The sequence below is a fragment of the Acinonyx jubatus genome, chromosome E1, assembly GCF_027475565.1.
Source record: "Acinonyx jubatus isolate Ajub_Pintada_27869175 chromosome E1, VMU_Ajub_asm_v1.0, whole genome shotgun sequence".
In the NCBI taxonomy this organism is placed as follows: Eukaryota; Metazoa; Chordata; class Mammalia; order Carnivora; family Felidae; genus Acinonyx; species Acinonyx jubatus.
In genome coordinates, this window is record NC_069397.1 from 15,883,305 (window position 1) to 15,897,392 (window position 14,088).

Here is a 14,088-nt window from a genome sequence, read left to right on the forward strand (position 1 = left end):
CTAATCCGAGACCTGGCAAAGAGGTGCTCAATAAATGTGTAACTTAACTGACCAGGAAAGGCTTGCTGGGATCACAGGGGATGAATGAAAGAGAAGAGGGTTTCAGGAGACTGGGGATTGGGGGTGACAAGAGCCAGACCTCGTTTATAGGGGTGAGAACTGATGTTGGGCGAGGCAAGGAAGATGTTCATTGTAGGTTGTCAGAAAGACTAAGTCAGAGAAAGCAGCCCAAGCACATCTGTATTTCCAAGGAAGGAGCCAGTGGAGAGGGAAAGCTGTGAAACCAAGGGAGAGGTAACCGATGAGACAAGGTCCCCAGAAGAGGTGGAGTGGAGGCAGGGAGGAGAGAAGAAGCCTTTCTTCCCAGAGCACTGGCAGGGGGAGGAAGGACACTAAGAGATGGGTGCTGCCCAGAGGGGAGGGGAGAGTCCTCATCCAGCAGTCGGAGAAACAGAAAGCTAATAGCTTTTCTTTCTTCTTCTTCTTTTTTAAAAGTTTATTTATTTTGAGATAGGGAGGGAGAGAGAGAGAGAGAGCACAGGAGGAGCAGAGGGGGGCGGAGAGAATCTCAAGCAGGCTCCCCACTAAGTGCAGAGTCTGACTTGGGGCTCAAACTCACAAACTGTGAGATCACGACCTGAGCCGAAACCAAGAGTCAGACGCTTAACTGACTGAATCACCCAGGTGCCCCTCTTTTTTTCTTTTAATTAAAACAATTTTTTTAAATTTTATTTAATTAATTTTTTAAAGTAGGCTTCATGCCCAGGGTAGAGCCCAAAGCAGCTTAAACTCATGATCCTGAGATCAAGACCTGAGCTGAGATCAAGAGTTGGACACTTAACCAACTGAGCCACTCAGGTGTCCCCAAATTTTTATTTTTAAAAGATTTTATTTTTAAGTAATCTCTGTATCCAGTGTGGGGCTTGAACTTACAATCCTGAGACCAAGGGTCCTTCCGACTGAGCCAGTCAGGCGCCCCTGTTTTGTTTTTAAAGATCCATGAAGTGAAGGGGAGGAAATAAATGTTTAATGACTTCCCATATCTTGTCAAGTAAAATGGGAAGATATTGCCATAGGCTACATGGCCAAGTGAGCCAAGCTCACTTGTTGCCCTGCCCCACCCTCACTGGCCACCTTGCTTGTGGATGCTGTCCTGAAACTCAGACATACTCTCCTGCCTTAAGACCTTTGCACATGCTCTTCCCTCTGCCTGGAAGCTCTTCCTCAAGATAGCCACAATGCCTTGTCTCATTCAAATCCTTACTCAGATGTCACTTTCTCAGGTGGGCTTCCCCTTACCCCATATCCCCCAACCCCTGAACCTATACACACACTCTTCATTTTCTGTTTTCTGGTGTTATTTTTACCTTCTAATATACTTTTTCTTTAAAAATTTTAATGTTTTTTAAAATTTATTTTTGTGAGAGAGACAGAGTATGAGCAGGGGAGAGGCAGAGAGAGATGGAGACACAGAATCCCAAGCAGGCTCCAGGCTCTGAGCTGTCAGCAGAGTCTGATAAGGGGCTGGAGCCCACAGACAGCGAGATCATGACCTGAGCTGAAGTCGGACGCTTAACCGACTGAGCCACCCAGGCGCTCCTATACTTGTGGGGTTTTGTTTGTTTGTTTGTTTAAGTTTATTTATTTACCGGGGGGGGGGGAGGGCAGACAGAGAGGGAGAGAGAGAATCCCTAGCAGGTTCCATGCTGTCAGCGTGGAGCTGGGTGTGGGGCTTGAACCCACAAACAGTGAGATCACAACCCTGAGCCAAAATCAAGAGTCAGTTGCTCAAACCACTGAGCCACTCAGGTGCTCCCTGATATACTTATAATGGTACTTATTTACTATACAAATTACTTATTTTTCTTGTTATTTGCTCTCCGCACTAGAATGTGACTTCCATGAGGACAGGTTTTTGTTTTATTATTACTCTACACCAGTAACTAGCACAGTAGGCAGTCAATACATTTTTGTTGAATGAATGAATGAATGAATGAGCAGAGCCTGAAACTGAACCCGAATCTGCCGGATCCCAAATTACCGCTACTCTAAGCCCATCTCTGAATTGAACTGCTAAGGGTCTCAGCCTGAAAACGAAGGAAGACTGCAGGCCTTTCTGGGGGTCGGCTCTCCCGCCCCGCTCGAGTTCTCAGGACCCCGTGGGCTCGATTCCCCCGGAAAGCTCGTCCCTCGGTCTGGGCTTTCCCTCCGAGGTGGGACTTCTGCCCTCCCCCCGGGGGAGCGACGCCGGAACTTCCAGAGGAAGAGCAGGAATTTCTGAAATCCAGGCCCAGTCGAGCGGTAATAGGCACCTTCGCGGCCGCCAGCGGAACCGCCTGGCCCTAAATCACGGCCGCGGCCCCTCCTCCCTCCGCCCGCCCCGGCCGGGTGAAGCTGTGCTCCTGGGCGGGGGCGGGTTCCAGCCGCGCCGCGGGAGGGACCCGCCGCCGCTGCAGGTGCCGCGGAAATGCTTGCCCCGCTGCCCGCCTTTGAAGTCCGGCCGCACTGCCCGCGCTCGCAGCGCCCGAGCCCCACCGCGGAGCCCCACACCCCGGGGACTGCAGCCGGGATCCGACGGAGTCCTCCCCGGGATTCCTGGGATTCGTGGGCGGCGGGGGCGCTTCACTCCGGGAACCCCGGCCATTTGTCAAGAGAGTGTGGCTCAGAATTATTAATTTGGAGCCGTGGGCCATTTCCTGACTTGTTCGGGGAAGGGTGGGGGAGCAGGCCTGGAAACGTATGACACACGGGAAGGAAAAGCCAGAACTGTTTGGGGGGAAGGGATTGGGAGGGTAGGCTCCTTTCCAGGTCTGGTAACTTGTGCTGTTGGGACATTTTCTTTGTTTTTCCCCAATCTCGTTTTAAGGGTTCATGTTAGGGGGCCAGAAGAGAAGTCAGTGGTTCAATCTCATGTTTTTGTTTTTGTTTTTCTCTTATTGATTTTCTATGGCTATTTTGTTCCTTTTGAGACCCATAGTTGTCTCTTGCCATAAATTTTCCCTGCATCCACCGCATGGATAGGGATGCTCTAAAGTTAATGTGCAAGAAACAAATTGTGTGTAGTCAAAATTACTCTTGAATAAACATTAAATTGTGGCATGCAAGGCATAATGTATATAACCCTCAACAGGCATTCTTACGCAAGCTGATATTTAATAGCCACTGAGCTAGACTCTGGAAGAACAAATCTATCTTTCTGAGCATTCCAATCACTTTTGCTGTTAGAAAAATTTTTTAATGTTTTACTTTTTTTTTTTTTTTTTTTTTGAGAGAGAGAGGGTGTGGGGGCGGCAGAGAGAGAAGGAGGCACAGAATCCCAAGCAGGCTCTAGGCTCTGAGCTGTCAGCACAGAGCAGGATGCGGGGCTTGAACTCATGAACTGTGAGATCATGACCTGAGCTGACGTTAGAGGCTTAACCCACTGAACCACCCAGGAGCCCCTGCCCCTTTGCTGTTAAGACAGAATTTTGAATTCAGTAGATGTGGGGTGGGGTCTGAGAAGTTTTGTCCATGCTGCTGCCACCACAACACACTTTGAGAACCACAGCTTATTTGTTTTGAGATTTTATGTTTAATCTCTACAGCCAACATGGGGCTCAAACTTACAAACTCCAAGATCGAGAGTTACATGCTCCACTGACTGGGCCAGCCAGGTGCCCTGAGAACCACAGCTTTGACAGCTGTCAAATTCCCCCCAGGGAATAGGGTGGGTGGGGAATTTTAAAGCACTTTTATTTGGCTGCAAGGTTTATTTCCTTCTATTATAATATTGGGCTTCTATAGACTTAAGTTAATACACATACTTGTGGCTGTCAACACATGTTAAAGCGTATAGCACTGGGCCTGGTATTTATAGATGGTCAATAAATATTTACTGGATTTGAATATACAGCCCGTTTGATCAGAGCAGTGTGGAATTTCTAGAGTTTCATGAATTTCTTAATATCAAGGATTGCACCATTTGGTCAATGTTCAGAAAATATTTCCTTGCACCTCCTATGTACCAGGCACTACGGTAGGACTGGGAGTACAGAGGCGGTCCCAGATGTGGACACAACACGAACATAATAGTATAATATGATCTGCTACATTCTGAGATGGAGTTAAGAAAGGGAGCCCTGCAGGGAAGGGCTCAGGGCTGGCTTCACCGAGGAGGAAAGCTGCGGAAGCTGGTGACCCGCTGCAGGCCACCGAGATCCATCCAGAACTCTACAAAGAGGCCTAAAGCCTTCCCAACGTGCCCATGTAGGAAGCTGCAGGCTGATCTTGAATCCCCTCCGGCTACTCCTGGCTTACTGGGCCCTTGCTCACCTGCCGTGGGGTAAGCATGTGGTTTGTCACTTCTGCTCTCCGGTGCTCTCCTTCGGGTCCCAGCGGCCATCAGTCCAGCTGGGGTCAGAAAGAGGATTAGCCAAGGAAACACCAGGCAGCAAATCTTAGCCCAGGAGACAGGCAGTTGGGCTGCTCAGGACTTTTCCTGGCTTCCAGTCTATATTCTCTCTTCTTTCCTGCTTGTCTCTCTTCATTTGGGGGGCCCTCCCTCCCTACTGCAACCCTTCTCTGTACCAGACAAGTTCTTTTTATTTTTTACACTTGGTTGAAACTGTTCGAATCTCTTAATGGCTTTTGTTTCCAAGGGCAGGAGCCAGGCCTCTAATACCTGCAGGTGGTCAGTGGGGGTTGCTGGTGCTGGGGGTGTGGGACTCCCTGAGTTGAGAATGCAGGTCCAGCCCAGAGGGGTTAAGACTGTGGTCTGTAAATAGGAGTCACACAGCTCAGCCCTCTGACTTGCGGCAAGTTACTTACTTTTCTCTAGGTTGCAGTTTCCAGTCTGTAAAATGGGTATTATAATAACAGGGCCTTCCGTATAGGATTGTTGTGTGGCCAAGATATGTTTCAGAAGCACTTAGTAAAATAAATAAATAAATAAATAAATAAATAAATAAATAAATAAATAAATAAATACAAAGCACTTAGTGCTATGCCTGGCCTATAATAAGCATTCAGTAGAAATCAGTATCAATATTACTAAGATAATGAGGAGCACCTGAGTGGCTCAGTCGGTTGAGCATCCGACTTTGGCTCAGGTCATAATCTCACAGCTCATAAGTTCGAGCCCCACATTGGGCTCTGTGCTGACAGCTCAGAGCCTGGAGCCTGCTTCAGATTCCGTGTCTTCCTCTTTATCTGCTCCTCCCCTGCTCCAACTCCCTCTCTCCCTCTCTCTCAAAACTAAATAAACATTAAAAAAAAAGAGGATGATTGCTATTACTAGTAATTATTGCTAAGCAGCATCCTGCTCATGGTGGATTGTGAGTTCTCAGTAGTGGAGGGAAAGGTGATGCAAACAGTTTAAGCTTGTTTATTACTTGACTGGCACCCTCCCTCAGCTCACACACTGCCCCAGGCAGACTCTCCCCTCTGGGAGGCTGCCCTGAGGATCTGTGGGAAGGAGTCCTCAGATAGGTCATCTCCATCCTTCTGTGGAGGTGAGGGGTGCTTGGGGCTTGCCCGTCTATTTCCTCCTGATCGTGGGTAATGGGCTCCCTGGAGACACCATGAGGGAGGGGAGGCCTGTTGGTGGTCATACTCAGGCTGAGGTTACCCTTGAGAAAACCAGGTGCAGTCTTTCTTGAGGCCCCTCTTTACTGGAGTCTATTTCACTGAGTCCTCTGAGACTGGTATCCTATTTTGCAGGTGGAGGACTCAAATATCAGATGAGTTTTGACCCAAAACTTGTGCTCATTACCTCTACACTACTATGTCCTACACTCAGGGCCAGATTCATGGGCATGGGACATGGGCACCCCATGCTTAAAAGGGCCCCCAGCTCAGTTGAATGTTCTTCTGTCACCGTCCTGAAATTCGCAATGATTTTGAACAAGAAGCCTCAGTTTTCATTTTGTACAGGGCGCTGCAAATTATGTAGCTGGTTCTGCCCACCTTCTTTTGTAGAAAGGATGTCTTCCTTGCAAAGAAAAGGAAATTGAAGTATAGAGAAAACGGGAGTGGCACAAAGTCATGTAGCAAGTTGGTAGCAGAACCAGAATTCTCTGGAAGCACTCATATGTCCAACCGTGCCCTGGATGGGGGCAGTTTCAGAAGAAGACACTGGCTGGGGGGTGGCGGGGGGAGGGCTCCCATTCACCATATCACCTCTCCCACCTGGCCCTTCCGGGAATGAAATGTCCACCTGCTGCCTCCTGACCTGCCTACCTTGGACCCTAGGGGCCAGGCTTTTCTGAAGGGCTGGGCAAGGCCATGAGCAGGGCAGTGACTCATTTCTCTCTAGAGTGGTTAAAGGACATGGATAGGGGTAGCAGCAGAGGTGGCCATAGAATGTGATACTCAGTAACCAAATTCTCTGGGTGTTGACCTGATGACCTCTTGACCTGAGATGACCCATTGAGACTGACATCCTGTTAGTTAAGCTGGATTCTACTGGCCACAGTTGGACATCTGTGGCCTATGCTCTGTATAGAATCCTGCTAGAGGTATGCATTTCTGTGTGATTTGGTGTGTGTTTGTGTGTGTGTTGTGGGGATGATGGGAAACAGACTGAGAAAACATCCAGTTCTGTCTGCTTTCATTCACTTTGTAATTTCACAGATATTGCAGATTTGGGGAATAGAGCCCCAGAAATACAAATGTCCTTAGGATGCTTATAGTCTAGTGAGCAAGACAGATAATAAAATAAATAATCATAGATAAATACACAATTTGTTTCCTAGTGCCGTGTTCTTTTTCTCCACGGAGCAATTAATAGTTTGAAACAATGGGATTATTGGTATGCTCTTTGGTGAGAAGGATGTGAACCCTATACTCATCCCAGCTGGATGCCAGAGCAAACCTTCACATTTTGGAGGCTTTTGAATTGTGGCTGGGAATGACATTGACTTTGCTGCTTCAAATAACTCACTTGTGGATGCCTGAAATTCCAGAGGGCCCTTCTCTAGGATTAAACATTATTCTTTTTCTGAGACTCTATTTAAAATTCAAATCCCTGCGAGGTGTGTGTGGGGGAGTGATGCCTGGGTGGCTCAGTCCGTTAAGATCCGACTTCTGCTCAGGTCATGATCTCACAGTCCATGGGTTCAAGCCTGCCTGCCTTGGGCTCTGCTGACAGCTCAGAGCCTGGACCCTACTTCGGATTCTGTGTCTTTCTCTCTGCCCTCCCCCACTCACTCTCTGTCTCTCAAAAAAAATTTAAATTCAAATCCCTGGAAATGGGGAGGGGTGGTGGGTGGGTGAGTTCACTGAGTTCATAACATGGCAGTGCTGTGTCATGAGACAGAGCAGCCCAAGGACCCTGAACACCAAAAGATGCCCCTGATGGTACCACAAGGGGAGCCAGGGTGTCACAAGACAATCTCCATCACCCTCTGCTGCTGGCTCAGTCCAGTTCTGCCTTCTGAAGGGGGAGCCAAAGGGAGATAGAGGGAGAGTAAGGTCCAAACAAAACCCAAACCCAGAATCCCAGGCAAGCTCACTCTGGTAGCTGGAAAAGCCAGAAGCTTCAGGTCTCTCTTACCTGCAGGCCCCTGCTGTATCAAATCTGTCCCTCCCTTATTGGCCCCACAGGAACAGTAATGCTTTGCTCAAGCACAGCTTTATGGTTGTACAAGCCTTGACGAGAACTTTCAAGGTTCTTGAAACACACTCAACTACCACGGCGACCCTTCTGTGTACCTATCGGCACTCCTGCCCAGGGGCCAAATTTGGCACTGTATTTGGGGTCTGCAGGTGGAACGTGTGTTCAACCTGGTCACCCGACAGAGGCCCTGGAGTGAGGCAGGGCAAGTTCTCCCTGGCGGCTGGAGCACTGCCCCAGGCATGGCCGGGCTGCCGGGTCTGGTCCCCTCTTGCAAGAATCTGCATGCTTCCTCCCTTCCTTGCTTCCTTCCTCCCGGTTCCTCCCTCGCCAACCTACCTGGAGGCAGGTAATAAAGCAGGAGGAGGGAGATGAATGGATGAGGAGGGTGGAGAGCCACGTGGTGCCATAAAGCCCAGCTAGAGAAGGCCTGTCCGGGAGTGTCCAGCCTGCAGGAGTCAACGCTCAGAAGGTGAGGACTGTCAGCCCCGCGAGCCGGAGCCGGGGCAGCAAGGCCCGGGGAAGGCCATGCACCGAGGCGGGCCGGGACCAGGCCTCAGAGGCCTGAAGGGGGCCGAGGGCCCCGCCGAGGACTTGGGGGGCTCTTGCCTGGAGGCCGGCAGGGATTTTGGGATGCTGAAGGAGAACGGCGAGGCCGAGGAGGCGGCGAGCGGCAGGAAACGCGCCCGGCCGGTGCGCTCCAAGGCGCGGCGCATGGCGGCCAACGTGCGGGAGCGCAAGCGCATCCTGGACTACAACGAGGCCTTCAACGCGCTGCGCAGGGCGCTGCGGCACGACCTGGGCGGCAAGAGGCTCTCCAAGATCGCCACGCTGCGCAGGGCCATCCACCGCATCGCGGCGCTCTCCCTAGTCCTGCGCGCCAGCCCCGCGCCCCGCTGGCACTGCGGGCACCTGGAGTGCCACGGCCAGGCCGCGCGTGCCGGGGGCGGCGGGGACGCGGGCTCCAGCCCGCCGCCGCCCGCCCCGCCGCCCGCCGGCCCCTTCGCGCCGCGCTGCGCGTCGTGTTCCCCGCACACGCACCCGGGACGGCCCAGGGCGGTGGCCGAGGCTCAGGGCGCGGCCCAGGCGTCCGCGGGAAGCTGGCGCCGCGGTCCTGGGGCTCCCTTGGCCTGGCCGCGGGGCCACCCGCGAGCGGGCCCCGGGTTGGGCTTCCAGCACTCCTGACTGGCTCCAGAGAGACCCGGTGGGCCTGGAGGGAGGCCGGCCAGGGAGGAGCCAATGGCAGGATGACTACTAAAGGGAAGACTGCAAAAAACCGTCCTGGACCAAGAAAAACTGAGTGGCTGAGGCCAGAGAGAGAGAGAGAGGAGGCAGCCTTGCCAGTAGGAAGGAACTGAGCCCAAGGCTGCGCTCCCCAGCACCTCCCTCCTCAGCCTGAAGCCCAACCAGGGATGGCAGCTCCAGGAAAGGAGCAGGATCCTGCTGGGTTCTTTCTTATGTTTGGACTTGATGAACTCTTCTCAGAAAGTGATCTTTGCGTTCCTGTGCCTCTGAGTCCTATCTCTTCTTGCTGCTTTTTAGGAGAAAGAGGGCTTTTGGACGGGGGGGAGGGGGGGGGCTTGTAGGTGGGAGTGTGGGTGACACCTGGTGTGGTCTGATGACAGTGTGGGGTCCATGTCCCCAGCCTGTGCTGATACCCCAAGTCTGTGATCTGAGAGAGGCAACAGAAGGAGCCAAATAAAAAGGAAAAGCTATCATCTCCGTCTGCTATCAGATGTCCACTGGGCCCAGTGGCCCAGGGTGGCAGAAAGGCCTGAGGTCTGGGGGCTCACTGTGGAATGTCGGTCTCCCACGGCCTGATTCCCACAGGTAGGTACCTGATTCATGGCAGGGCCCTAGGTGTGGCTGAGCAGTGTGAGGAGCACTGTGGGAAATGACATTATTTGGAGAGGGGGAGCGGCACCAGGAGACTCAGGATGCAGTCAGCCTCATCTCTGGGACCCGTCACCCTGCAGAGCTGCTGTCTGCAGTGAGCCACCGTGAGGGCTGCAATGGTTGAAGAGTCCGGACCAGTCTCAGGAAAGGAAGCCTAGGGCTGACCAGGGACTGGGGGTGGGTGAGTCCTGCCTGTACCCTGAGTGTGGGTGAATGGAGCTCCCAGGGAAAATTGGTCCAGTGCATAGATCCAGAGCCTCTATGATGAGAGGCAGACATAGAATCAGGAAAGACTATGAGGAGGAGGTTAAGGGAATTAGGGCCAAATCTGCTGAGAAAGTGGGAGGCACAACCAGCTCTCCCAGAGAAGTCTGGAGAGCTTTTGCATCTAAGACGAGCACTCCTAGGCTAGTGTCTGGCTTCACTCATGCTGACCGGGCTGATGTTGCAGCTGCTGCTGGCTGGGGTGAGAACCCAGATGTGCCAGAGGAGGGCTGGGGGCTCTCTGGTCTCCTTGGAGAGCTGGACACCTGCCAGCTTGGAGAAGAAGAGTTACACAGCTCGGAATGGGGGCTATCACGGAAGCTGGAGAGACAGCCATAGACCCCAGGATAAGTGAAGGGTCCCCAAAACAGTCAAGATGAGGCTCAGTGCCTTAATTAAAGATATACTTGCTTTCTGCAAGTGAGACACTGGCTGGCCCACTTGGCATCCTGCCCTCGGCCCATAGGTATCAGGGTTCCCAATTTCACAGGGCAGGTAGCTGCCGCACAGATCACAGGAAAGCTTTGACTCTGGGCAGAGGAGTCCTGGGGTCCAACCAGGAACAAAATGTGGGAATCTGGCCCCAGACCTGCCCACTGAGCCTTCCATCTCATGGAGAGGCAGTGCCACCGTCTGATAGTGGAAAGGAAAAAGCCAGACAGGCCTGGGATCCAGTCTCTGCTCTGCCACTTACTACATGTGTGACCCATGGCATCACTTGACCTCTCTAAGCCTCTAGTTCCTCACCTCTGACACAGATGATTCTACCTCAGGGTGGCTGTGAGGTTAACATTTGTTCATAATGTAATTTCTGGCAATTAGAAGGCTTTCATAAATTGTTACTGTTTGTATATTATTATAATCTCAGACCAGTTTGGACAATGCTTCTGCCTAGCTTCAGACCCAGATTTTTATGTCCTGGAAACATGATAAAATGATCAGCAAGTCCTGTTTTCTTAAGTTGCAGGATAGAGAGAGCTCAGAGTTCTGGCCCAGTTTTACGGTCAGTGCAGGAATGGCGAGAGCGCCCCCTGCAGGTGGAGGCGTGAATGTGCAGCAGATGTGTGAAGTCGGAGGGATGTGAAAGTAGTTCTCAGTCTCTTCACTTTCCAGCTGAGTGAGCTTGGGCAAAATGCTCAAGGGACTTGAGCCTTGGGGTTCCCCTCTGTATAACAGGCTAAAATAAGTACTTACATCGTAGGCTGTTGTGCAGACTAAATGAGATAATGCATTTCAAGCACTTAGCATAGTGCCTGTAAGCACTCACTGAGTGGAAGCTGTTAAGACATATTCTGTTCAGTAGGTTGTTATAAAGACAGAATGCATGGGAGGGTGTTTTATAAACTAAAGTCCACACACATTAGCTATTGTTTTATCAGGACCATGTGTTTTGTATATTTTCACGCTGATAGGTGTTTGCCTAGCATTCAATTTTTTTTTTTAATGCCATAAAAGTTTTCTGATGTGTACACATCACAGGAGTGCTTATCTAGACATGTGGACATCTAAATATTTGTGTGTGCATACATGTATGTATTGACCTAACAGGTACTCCCTGCCTCTCCCTGACGCATTAGAGTCTCCTGGACCAGAATGCCCTTCATTATGGGCCATCTGGGTTTTCTGAAACCCTTGCTTGATTTTTTTAAATGTTTATTTATTTTTGAGAGAGAGAGAGAGAGACAGGGTGAGTGGGGGAGGGGCAGAGAGAGAGAGCGAGAATCCCAAGCAGGCTCCAGGCTCTGAGCTGTCAGCACGGAGCCTGACGTGGGGCTTGAACCCACAAACTGCAAGATCATGATGTGAGCCAAAGTCGGCTGCTTAACTGACTGAGCCACCCAGGCGCCCCTTGCTTGATTTATTTTTTAAGTTTTATTTATTTACTTTGAGAGAAAGAGAAAGCATTATGTGGGGAGGGGCAGAGAGAGAGAGTGAGACAGAGAATCCAAAGCAGGCTCCCTGCTGTCAGCACAGAGTCCGACGTGGAGCTTGAAATCATGAACCGTGAGATCATGACCTGAGCCAAAGCTGGACGCTTAACTGACTGAGCCACCCAGGCGCCCCTGATTTTTAAAAATCTGCTTCCCAAGACTGTATCCATTCTCCAAGATGACTGACTTACTGTGGAGAGGAGCAGCTAAATCTGTGATTATGAAAGGAATGGGCGTTGTCAACCGAGACCAGCTAGGCTTGTCCAAATATAGAGAAAAATAGTACAACGATAGCTATTAAGTGAATATAGAAGGGAAAGCACTAGAAAGAGAAACCACATATGTAAGACAGAGCTGCTAAAAGTCATGGCTAAAAGATACAAAGGACCAGTATACCTCAAGACAGAAATTATATAAGATTGCTACCAACCGTCCACTCAAATAGTGCTCGAAGGAGAGGGAGTCAGAGAAGAATAACAAGTAGATGCTTACAGTAGTCCACGGCTCATAAAGGGCTCCCATACACGCAGTCTCTTGGCTTCTCTTAGGAAGTCTGGGCCTTCCAACTCCTTTCCTTATACTCGTTGCCTCCATCACAGGAAGCAGCACCTTGTCTGTCTAGCAAGGAACGAGACATACCAGCAAAAATAAACAACAGTTAAGACTGATGTTGTCAGGGATGTGGAGAAGAGGTCGTGGGAACAGATTTCTAGTTGTTCTGTAGATCTGTTCCTTTTTTTGGTGAAGAACAAACTGGCAAAGTCACAATAAAAACACTCCAAGGAGGGCGCTTGGGTGACTCAGTCGACTGACCATCTGACTCCAGCTCAGGTCATTATCTCACTGTTTGAGCCCCACATTCAGGCTCTCTGCTGTCAGCTGTGGAGCTCGCTTCCGATCCTCTGTCCTGCTCTCTCTCTGCCCATCTGCTGCTCACTCTCTCTCTCCAAAACAAAAATTAAAGAAAAAAACACTCCAAGGGAGTAATTTAAAAAGAAAAACAGATTTGCCAAAAGGCAGTCCCAGAGTCCCACGGTGAAAGATTTGAAACAATAAAAATGCCCAACCATAGGGGCGTGGCTAAGCAACTTTGGTGTTCTAACAGTAAAAATAACCGTGAGTTAGTAGCGCAGGTCACAAAATGGTCCATGCCCACTGATTATAACTGTAGACAGACATGCAGGTACATGAACACACCCTGCGAGAATTTGGAAGGATGCAAACAGAGTTAGTATCTATTAGGTTCTTCAGAATTGTTTTTTAAAGGTGAAAGCTTTGTCTCCTTAGAGGGCCTTCCAAAGAGGGGTAGGTAGAGAAATGTTTTGAGCGAGGACAGCGAGGACAAAGTGTCCTGAGTGGATTCCTTTGGAGGGACCTCACCTCACTGGATGTGAAACCCAGGTGCTTGCTGATGAGAACAGGACTACATCATGTTTTTCTTACAGCGTGTGTGTGTGTGTGTGTGTGTGTGTGTGCACGCGCACATGCTCACACAGATACCAGAAGGCTGCAGCTGTCCCTGGTGCAGGGTGCAGGGTGCAGGGTGAGCTGAGCTCAGGAAGCCCTCAGTGAGAAGAGGGATTTGCGTAATTATTCCTGTCCTGACAGCCCCATAGGGTTTCCTGACACCCAGTCATAGACCAAGGGTAGAAAGGGCCATGGGGCACAGATCTGAGAGGGCTCTGTTACCTCTACCTTGGATTAAGGTCCGACTTACCCATCCTTTTGAAGTTGGCTTCCCTCCCCCACCCCAGCTTGCAGGTCCACTTTCCCTTCCACTGCTGACCTCAGCGTCTTCCTTGCTTAGGGTGCACTAAGGCTGGGGGCAGGCAGAGGTAGGAACTAGTGTCCACGCAGGCACACCCTGGGCACTTGGTTGGTGCTTTCATCTTCCTCTGCTTCATCCAGCCAGTCTTAACTGGGCCAGGCCCTGGGCAAGGGGGCCAGGGCACACCTGCCCACTCCAGGACCTCACAGCCCAGCGGGGAAGCTGGGGAGAGAAGAGAGGATGACTTTTTTCAGTTCCCTATGAAAGCAGGCCGGCCAGACAGCCGCGGAACAGAAAGGCCAGTCCATCTGTCTAGCTGCAGGCTCACGGCTCAAATCCCCGGAGACAGGCAGGCCTCATGAAGGCAGAGCTGGAGGAGCTCCTTCTAAAGGCTGCAGCTGGCCCAGCGGCTTGCTGTTCTGCAGAAAATGGGCCCAGAGTTCCCACATCTTCATGCCAGAAGTCTGAAGCTCTGTGCAAGCCAAATCCATTTTGTACGATGAATATGGCCTGCTGTCCTCCGTTTGAGACCTCATTTGGGGGTGCGGGGAGCAGGGGCGGCAACGGCAGGCTTGAGCAGGGGCAGCTGGCTGGGCTGGGCTTACCAGCCTTGGAGCCCCAACCTGATGCTCTTTCTT

The 14,088-nt window shown here is 51.0% G+C and overlaps 1 protein-coding gene across 1 annotated transcript; it reads left to right on the top strand.

The window, feature by feature from the left end:
• Positions 1-7,906: 7,906 nt before the first annotated feature.
• On the top strand, positions 7,907-9,057 carry BHLHA9 (basic helix-loop-helix family member a9). The gene has a single exon (XM_027033777.2). It carries the CDS (start codon positions 8,120-8,122, stop codon positions 8,774-8,776), a length of 657 nt encoding a protein of 218 aa, XP_026889578.2. The 5' UTR covers positions 7,907-8,119; the 3' UTR covers positions 8,777-9,057.
• Positions 9,058-14,088: the final 5,031 nt, after the last annotated feature.